The sequence below is a fragment of the Maylandia zebra genome, linkage group LG12 (assembly GCF_041146795.1).
Source record: "Maylandia zebra isolate NMK-2024a linkage group LG12, Mzebra_GT3a, whole genome shotgun sequence".
Lineage (NCBI taxonomy): Eukaryota > Metazoa > Chordata > Actinopteri > Cichliformes > Cichlidae > Maylandia > Maylandia zebra.
In genome coordinates this window covers 27,279,819-27,289,674 of record NC_135178.1, presented here as the reverse complement: position 1 = coordinate 27,289,674, position 9,856 = coordinate 27,279,819, and the positions used below count along the sequence as shown (strand labels likewise).

Here is a 9,856-nt window from a genome sequence, read left to right as displayed (position 1 = left end):
GGTTATCTGATCTCCATGCAAAGGCTGACTTATACCAATGATTGAGACTCGTGACTCACCTCAAGATCAAAGGCAGAGTGTCAAACTACATGCCAAAGCCACATTTCATGACAAAGCAGTAAGAAAAAAGTGCTAGAGTGCGAAACTGGAGACCCTTATTTGAAATGGGAGCTTTTCTGGTCAGTGTTAGTCAGCAGTGATCATCTGCAGGTAATGAGATTTGTTTTCATGATCTGTGAGTGAGGAATCTAATGAAAGTTATACTGCAGGTATTATAAGGTCAGACTGACTGTCAGTAGGGGAATTTGAGGTGAAGTTTTGAACTGTGGTTTTCTCCTTTGTCTCCTTTTATGTGAAACCTAAGAAGGCTCATCTAATACCTTGATTCATTCTCATGCACCGAAAAACAATAATCTCTTACACAAATCACCCACCTGATACTACTGAGTGATGGCTTGAATTAAGCATGCCCTTAAACATTATTTAACTCAATAAAGAGAACCTTCAGGGAACCAGAGAGACAGTGTGAAAAATCATGACAGCATAAAACATAACACGTGTTAGAATCTTGGGAATCATGTTTGAGTCTTATTCAAAATTGCAAGACAATATAGTTCACAGTGTTCATGTACACTTGATAAATGCAAGTCCATTATTTGACCTCTTTTTATATTGGTTTGAAAAAAAAAAACAGAGTTCTGGGCTAAGAAAATGGAGTTTTTAGTGCTGTTGATAAAACAAGATATGTGCCTGAAAAAAACATAAATTAAAGTCAGTGCATTCAAAAGTACAGCATTACTGAAATCACATTATATTTTTCAGTAACGTGGTAATGTAACTGTACTGAATACTGTAATTACACTGGAGATAGAATTATGTTCTTACTTCAATTATAAAGGTTCTTCAATTATTTGAATGATAGTATGATAGGGAAAAAACCCCAATAAAAACATCAAACATGACTGTTTTTTCCTGCACTACAAACAGCTGATGTTAGTTCATGGTGAAGAAAATGATGATGTCGTCCACAACCTCTGAGGTCTGGAGATGTGGAAATCAAATTTATCGTTATTGTACAAAAGGACAAGAGTGTGATGTAAAATGCAATCGGTGTCCAAAACGGAAACATTCTGCTGACTCGAACTCGACTCTTTGTAAAGATAAACTTTTCCTTGTGTTGTTGACTTTTGTGTTCAACCTTAAGCACTAGAAGCAAAAAATAAAACACTAGAACAAAAATCTTGAATGTTCTTTGTTATGATGAAGATTTGTGTCATTATTTATGTCGTAACTTACGAAGTAGCTAGAAACCCCTGTTAAGCCTGCAACCCTCTTCTACGCCAGTCAGAGTCGTTGCTGCGTTGACCTCACGTTCAGTTACATTTCTCGAGAAGTGCACGTCAGGTTGTGCTGAGGGTTACAGCGTAGGGTTAAGAAGGATTTCTGCATATGTTGTAAGTTACAGATAGACTTCCCACTGAAGCATTAGGCATTAGCTTGATATTATTAACTAATAATTATGTAACAATGCATTATAGGTCATGTTACAGAGCAATATATGAAATTAATGTAACAAGTAGTGTAACAAATTATTTTCTTCATTGAGTCATTAGGTTATATACCACATTGTTTTAAAGAGAGGTAATAAGTAATGTGTAATATATTACTTTTATTTTAGTAGTAACTCCAAGACATTGTAGTACTCTGTGGGCTGATGGGATACTGTGAATGGATTTGGGGGATCACTCTCTGTGGGTTAATCTCTAGTGTCCACCTGCCTCCCATAGTCATTTGATAACAATATTGATTACTGTCATTTTGAGAAGTTAACAGGTAATGCTTTTATCTGCGTTTCCAAAGTCGAGCCATCTGACTCTGCCCTCGAGAAGGGATTGAATTGATTTCACTTAAAAGTCCATGTACACAAAACTTGCAAGGTTTTTGAATGGAAGTGAAAGAAATCTCTCTATTTCATTTGCCTTCAGAACATCTGTGAAGAATTCTGTTGATTGCCTGTATGGCATCAAATGGATTACACCAAAAGTATAATGGGCCGAGCTCCTTCTAGGTTAAAAGGTCATTTGGAGTGCTCAGAGTACCAACCTGCATACAGAAATCTGCTTTCAGTCCATCAAGCTGCCTGCTTCATTTAACCAACACGATCAACCATAGAAATGGAGTACAGGCTTCTTCCCTCTGCTCATAACCTTTCTCTTTTTTCACTTATCTATAATGAAGTTGAGAACTACTTAAATTTAAGTTTCCTTTTATCAGCTCACGCTTGCTTTGTAGGAAATGTTTGTCAGATCTCAAGGGGTTGGTGGTGGTATTACAAGCAAAAGTAGAATAGTGTACTTCAGGTCATAAAAGTACAATATTTTCTTAAAAGGGATCTTCTATCAAAAGAACGTTTAAATCCTGGGCAAAACCAAGGCTTGGTTTTCCCCAGACAGTGTTGCACAAAATCCAGCAACTAAAGATGTTCCCAGAATAAAGATAACCTCAGGCTAGGAAACAAGTGGAAAGAGTCAAGGACATATCACAGTCTTCATGACAAGAATTTTATTTTCTTTTTTTTTTTTTTATTACATTTTGCATTAAATTAAAGAGTTCTTTTTTTTCTTTACAACATACATTAAGCTGTGAATCAGATGTTAAGGAAGTGGAGAGAGTAGGGCAAAAAACTTTGTGACGTCACGATATCTTACAAGCTTACAAAGTTCAAAAGTTTGAGAAGTTGAGAAGAGAGTAGATTTGCATCTAACAGCAGTGTATTATAACAAGGGTGAAAGACAAAAAGGCACACACCAAAGAACCTCACTGTCCACAGCAGCCTTCAGCCTTTAAAACGCTCAACTTTTCTCTAATATCAAAACACTTGATGTTGCTGAATCATAAATGCACCCACAGCCAAAAGCACTTGTCTACACAGGATGTGGACATTTAACCTTCAAACCTAGACAGGTTCTCTTGTTCACATTCAGTGTGGACATGACAATTCATCCAGGTGGGAGACAACGCAACTGAGCATTTCAAAACCAGAAATACTCAGCTGAGGATAAGCCTTACTCCAGGCGTGGGAATGTTGCTGGTTCATGCACTCAGTGCACCGGAGGGTGTAAGTAAGGTGTTCAGACACTAATTTAAAGCAAAGTAGTTTTATGAAAGTCTGGAGTGAACACACGTCTATGCTTATCTGAACTTTGAAGGTCCTCGCTTCAAGTTAATCGATGCTATAACTGTTGCAGCTTTATCCCGGACCATGTTTTAGATGGGACGCGTTCCTCTCGGTTCATATTTTGAACTAATCCATTGCCCATGACCTCGTCATGTGCAACCATTCCCTTCGAGCATCTATGTACACATTAGTCAGGTCCCAGATCCTGCATGTCAGTCTTATTCGAGCTGTGGACTGAGACACTCTTGGCTTTCCTCCAGAAAGAATATTGATATCGAGAAAACTTTAACCTATCTACACATACAACACTAAGGGAGTGCTCCAATGACTTAAGTGTTTCAGTGTGGGGTGATCCATAAAAACCCTCAAGTAAAAAGGAAGTGAAATCATCTGATTAGTTAAACTCTCAGCCATTCATAAGGCTTTGATAATGAGAGTTAGTGAGGCAAAATAAAATAAAAAATCTCTAAACTTCCCAAACTGTGTTCGCTTACAAAAAGGGGGTTAAATAATGTACAGTTTTTAATAGTGTTGTTTCAAAATGTCATCTTTTTTTTTCTTTTCCACAGGAACCAGCCTGTTTATGCAACCGTCTAACAAGTGAACGTTTCAATGCGCGCAAGAAGCCTCGACTCGTGTTAGTACGCTGGGTGTTCACGTGTATCTCGTACTGTACGCTTGCTATGGTGCTATCGCAGTGCACCAAGGGAAGATACACCTACGTTGGCCTCCTTAAGCAACAAATGTTAATTGTTCCGTTAACCAATTAACCATCACTCCAAACGAACACCAAAAACAAGTAAAAACAAATACCAGGACTTTGTATAAAACAGGAAATGAAAAACACTCACAAAGTCTTTATCGACACTGCCAGCACAACATAAAGGGTCGTTTTAAGCGCATTAATGGCACAATCAGAAATGAATCACAAAGATGAGTGTGTGTATGTGTGCATGTGTTTATGTGTGTGTGCCAGAGAGAGAGAGAGAGCGAGAGTGTGTGAATGAAGAAAGGAATTGCTCCTTCCTCTCTTCCCTCTGGTCTGTAAGTGTGTTTTGTCTAGGGACCAGAATTACAACAATAACACCTACATTCTTTAATTGCATTTTTATCAAACAAGGGAAATATCATGACATAAGAAAAAAAAAGAAAATAAAAAAATACAACAAGGAGACAGAGTTAACAGCTATTAAAGAAAACATTGTCACTACTTCAGGGTGTAAGGCACAAATTTACATGTGGAAAAAGAAGCAGGCAAGACAGATGTTCCTATAATTTCCTTTTTTTCGCCCGCTCTTCCACGTAGAAAAGACGATACGTTCCAAGATGGAGGCACCGCTCGTTTGCTTGCAGCCTCACTTACAGCTTCCTTTTGTATGCAGATCCCCCCGTGCGGTTGCTGCAGCTGCTTCTCTTATATTTGCAACATGCAACAGTGAGCTGTGATGGCACCAGTAAGCCAGCAACCAATCAGGACAAATGTTTGGGACTCACACAAAACCACAGTGCTGATTGCAGGAGTGAAAGGGTGAGGTTCAGGATTTCTTTTCTTTTTTTAAATGATTGGTCTAAAACAAAGGAGATTCTGGTCCGTAAAAGTAAAAGTCCTGGTCTGGCACAGTTTAAATAAATATCTCCTCGTCGTCACAGAGGTCACGTATATTCTCAAGCTGCAGGTCCCACTGAGCACACAGTAAGACCTAGTTGAACTTTAGTCATTAAGAAAGTTCTACTGGCTCCAGTTTAATGACTTTAAATATTTTCTTCCTCACTCTTGATTAATTAATATTAAAAGATCTCTTCTTTGTCCTCTTTCTCTCCAAGCCTAGAAAGTCAGTCTGTTTGTTTTTCAAAAGCACTTAATAAAAATAAATACAACAAGCTATTAGTATTAACAGTCATGTGTTATTCAGTCACCAGTACAGTAGAAGATTCTTCTGGCCCAGGCTTTCAGTCATGCCCAGGCAGGACTTGATTGCTGTAACACTGAGAGGCTTTTCACAGTTTCCGCCAGAACTCAGGCAGCTGTCTGTCCTTTCAGTCCGAACTCGTTCTCTCTGAGTGCTTGTTTGCTCAGATCCTCCTGTCCTCAAGGTATTGTACAACAATTATTCTCCAACCCCCTTGTGACGTCTTCGTATGTGCTTTTACCAGCATGACGAAGTATCGAATCAAGTCTCAGTAAACAAAAACACCACAAACAACAGAGCCACTGTCTTGAATGCTACAGGGTGCCAATGGATGAAATATTCAGGACAAGCATCATCTTCTTTTTCAGTAGCACATGTTCCCATGTGTGTTTACAGAGGAGCTGTGTGCCAGCCAGAGCATGAGCTCGATGACTGCCACAACCGACAACAACCATGGTATAATATTTACATATTTATATAAAAAGAAAGTGTTTTCTTTAAGAAAAAAAACTGTGTTGCATTTCCACTGTACTGTACACCAAAAAACAAACAAAAACACAAAAAGGAGATGCAAGTTGTACAGTATTCCCTGTTTTTTCTCTCTGCCAGAAAACGCCTTTCACTACTGTCTGTTCACATTGGACCGACAGGCTAACAACCCAACTATGTGCCAGAGTCACTGGACTTGACTTTTGTGGAGAGCGAGACTACAGAGGGTTTGGGGGGGACATCAGGCTTGAGATATTTGACGCCCGTTCGAGGCAGTGATCCGTAGGAGCTCATTCCAGGCTGCCTTGACAGAGATATGCCCTGTGCTGTCATTTGTATGGAGTCCACCCTCTGAGGTGCAGGTGGTGGAGTCTCAACACGGTTGAAGCTGTGATGTCTCGCCAAATGGGAGGAGTTAGAGGAGTTGGTGTTGTGTTTCTTGAGGGCGGAGGATCCACAAGCACCAGATGCTGATCCTTTCCGAAGCCCGTAGACTGACGAGTGGACCTCCAGGCGTTTGCCCATCTGTGGGACAGCAGGTGGGATGGTGAGAGAGGCCTCCCGCTGGGGCACACGAGGTGGCAGCACCACATCTGGATCAGCCATGTTGAGGTTGTGGCACGGGCTCTTGCTTGTCTTGTACTCCAGGGTGGCCCCCTGGTCATCCAGTACACCGTGGCCCATGCTCATATCACTGTGATGGGGCTGCTCCACATACTCATGTTGGTAGGACTGCTGGTGCTGTTGCAGATGAGGCTGAAGCTGGTGCTGATGCTGCTGCAAAGGTAGGACTACAACGCTAGGGATGTGCCCCGGTGAGGCCCTCAGTGGCAGGTCGGTAGAGATAACAGGCGACCCCATTGGTGGCATGTCCTTGGTGCACGCGTTGATGAGGTTCTGGTTTCTCTCCCACTCACGGCTTCCCCGGCTGGGCTTACGACGCGGCTGCATGGGGGTGGATTCAGGCGTTGGCAGAGCCGCAAGGTCCAGGTGGTGTTGGTCTGCTTTTATGAGCATCTTCCCATTTGGCGTCAGTCTTCCATTGTGCATCAAAGGTGTGAGAATTGCCTCGGGGCGACCTTCTTTGGCCTGCGTCTCAAACAGACCCGTCAGCTTGGTTACGCTGTTCATGGATCCCCGGCGGGAGTGGAGGTGGTGGGTGTCCTTTTCTTTACGGCCCGTCAGGTCCATGTCTCGACGACGATGGTCACAGACGCAGTAGACAATGATGCCAGAAAAGATGGCGCCCATGGCAAATGCTAGGATAACGGCGATGGCCAAGAGGGTTACAGGAACCAGCTGGTCACGACCCTTCTGGTAGCTCTCACGGATCACGCCTGCAGAGAGACACAGAGATGACATTCAGACAGGCAGACTAAAAAGAGATGCTTTGAAGCCAATTGTTTCAAAGAAAATAAAAGAGATGCTGGAAAAGATTCTTCTTAAAAGATGAAGCAAAACATAAAAAACAGTTGCAATAATTAAGATATCTTCTGGGCAAAAAGATTAACGGTTTAAATAATTTCACGAAAAACATGCAAATGCAGAAGGATTTATTCCATCATAGGAAACATCTATTCAAAATTGTAGCTTCAAGTATCAAGATTCAGTGTTTCCCCCAAAATCCAATCTCAGAGTGAAAATGTGTTTTGGAGGGGTGATTATGATTCACATTTTAAATCCCAGATAAAACCTTCTGCTGAAATGAAAAAAGATATGAGCTCCGATAAAGGAACCTGAAATACCCGAGCCCTTTCTTCTCATAGATGCAAATGGAAGACTTTTCATAAAGCTTGGATCCAATCTCATGAATCACAGCGAATACATTAAAAAGCCTCTGATTAGGCGCTAAATCCAATGAGCTGTGTCATCAGTGTCTTATGAAAGCGCCACTTTCAAAGACTGGCAAAGACACACTGTGATAACGCCAAATAAAAGATAATTCAATAAAGGATGCTATGGAGCATTTTAGCGGTGGGTGAGCGGGAGCGGCAGGTTGTATTTAATAAAACAGGGTCAACAACAGACTGCACGCACGCACACACGAGTGTGGACACATGCACCTCCCACACATGCATGCTCAAAGATGATAGCCTGCAGCCTGTGGATGAACGCAGACATCTAATGCAGCACACTATTCTTTGGGTTAAACACACCGGTCCACAGCCGAGAGATTTATAATGCCTTCACACATGACCTATGGCCCGTACAGGTCAGTTACCACAGATAGAGGATTAGGCAGGTGGGCTCTATCGTGTAAAGGGGCTACAGCAGGGGCATCGCTCGTCTCCGCAACGTGACTCAGTTTCACATGTGTAAGGCATGTATAGATTCCTCAACACTGAGGAATCTTTACCCCAAAATGCTGGAAAAAAAAATCCAAAACAAGCTGGAATGTATGTGAAGTAATTTAAGATGATATCTGTGAGTCTTTCCTGTACAGAGGAGGTTTGTTTACAATGAATCGGTGTTCTAAAATAAGCAGTAGGTGGGTGATATGATTTGTACAACAGCTTTTACAAATCAGACATTTTCATTTAGTACTAATCCAGCTACAGGTGGAAAAATTGGATGAAAATGTGTTTTTTGTTCCTTTTGTTTCACTTCTTTGAGATTGCTCTTACTGAAGTGCATTAATAAAATATTTCTGCTGCCAACTTCAGACTCTGTCTTGTTAATCTTTTTTTTCTGATATTTTGAAATTCAGTTTTTGCTGACTGCCTCAGGTATTATTGCAGATAATGAAATATACAGTGGCTGCATGAATATAAACATTTGCTCACAGGCAAGCTGAACAACAGTTGTCAACAAGCAACAAGTAATTTCGTCCTTTTACAGTTTGCAGTCTTCACGCGACACTTTCTTCGTCTTCCTTGCAAATTTTTCAATTTGCCCTGTAATTTTTCAAAAGCAGTTTCCACAGAACAAACATTAGTTCCAATAATTCTCCGAAATCCTGAAGGAGCTGGTTAATCATGTTTGGCTTTTCAGCTCAGCGGTGTCACTGAGGATGTACTTGGAGAGTATCTTCTTTCTGCATTTCCTCAGTGAGACATAACACAGACACAGAGAAAGCATGGTAATCTTTTCTCATGGATCTGAAATCCACACTGTCTTAAACTAACATCCATAATCTCACTCGCTGCAGTCATACTTCATTAGCCCAACAACATGAGTTAAAGCCCCTTTTTCCTAGCCGGAGTTAAGCACTCTTTAGTCTCTGTCTGGACTTTGAAGCTCAACCTGGATAAGAAAGGACACTTACATTTACCCAGATCATTCCTCATTTATTGTAAAAACAAAACTTCACTTTTCTCCTTAATAGAGTGCTGACAACATGCAGCACAGCCATAACTCACTAAAAGTTAAACAAAAGGTTTAAAAAAAGCATCTTTCCCGGCCAAAACCTTTCCTTATCGAGGACACGCTCAGCCGTGTGGATAGTGTGAGAAGTGATGAGCGTTATCTGCAGCGCAGCATCCACGTTTGACGAGTGTTACACTGCGAACTTGCGTGATCAAATGGCCGGCCTGTCTGATGAAACATCTGCTTCCCATCTCATCCTGTAACATCTGAGAACGAGAGAGATACTTTTCTGCGCTGCTATCTTTAACTTTGACTTTCCACTGTCCTCACTTAGATCTTTCATTCACACTTTCTGCCACTTCTCTCCTTTGCAGAAACAATGAATCACTTTTTTGACTTTCTTTTTCTTTCACACCGTTCAGCCTCCATATGGTAAGTGTTCAATTCAGTGGAGACCGGGAAGGCTGTAATTACAACCTTGTGATCTTTCTAAGTTATCACCCTTTAGCAGAAACAACAGCGGCGGTGGGGGCTGGCTGCTCTTTGAGAGTTGCTGGGTTAAATATTTCAGCGCACACGGAAGGGATGTAAAAGGAATTCAGTTTCACTTGAGATCAGGAGACCTGGAAATCTCCAAAGAACAGTTATGTAGGAAAATAAAAGTGCAAGCATAAACAAATACATTGGCAAATCTCTCGTTTTTCCATAATCCTTGTTAAAAGTAAATACTTTCATATGTCTCTGTCTGTGGAGCTGACATTGAAGCTGAAAAGAGGAAATCAAAACTGTTATGAATTTTCATGACAGTGAATTTATTACTGCTAAAGGCTAACTTTCTGTGATTGAGCGTTTGGACTTCATATTGAATAACAAAGCCGGAGGGCGGCAGAGCCAAGTGGTTGTCCATTCTGGTGAAGGAGGTGAACTGTGGAGCTGGATCTTTGACTTCTCTTGTGGGTGTGTGAGCTAAAGT

The 9,856-nt window shown here is 41.2% G+C and overlaps 1 protein-coding gene across 3 annotated transcripts in view; it reads right to left on the bottom strand.

Moving 5' to 3' along the window:
• Positions 1-2,547: 2,547 nt before the first annotated feature.
• The window catches only part of sema6a (sema domain, transmembrane domain (TM), and cytoplasmic domain, (semaphorin) 6A), a 107,143-nt gene continuing 99,834 nt past the window's right edge, over positions 2,548-9,856 (bottom strand). For all 3 annotated transcript variants that reach the window (XM_012918067.3, XM_004547095.4, XM_004547096.3), the window contains one exon: positions 2,548-6,914. In XM_012918067.3, coding sequence (XP_012773521.1) covers positions 5,752-6,914 — 1,163 coding nt within the window. In that variant the 3' untranslated portion in view covers positions 2,548-5,751. The remainder of the gene's footprint in view (positions 6,915-9,856) is intronic.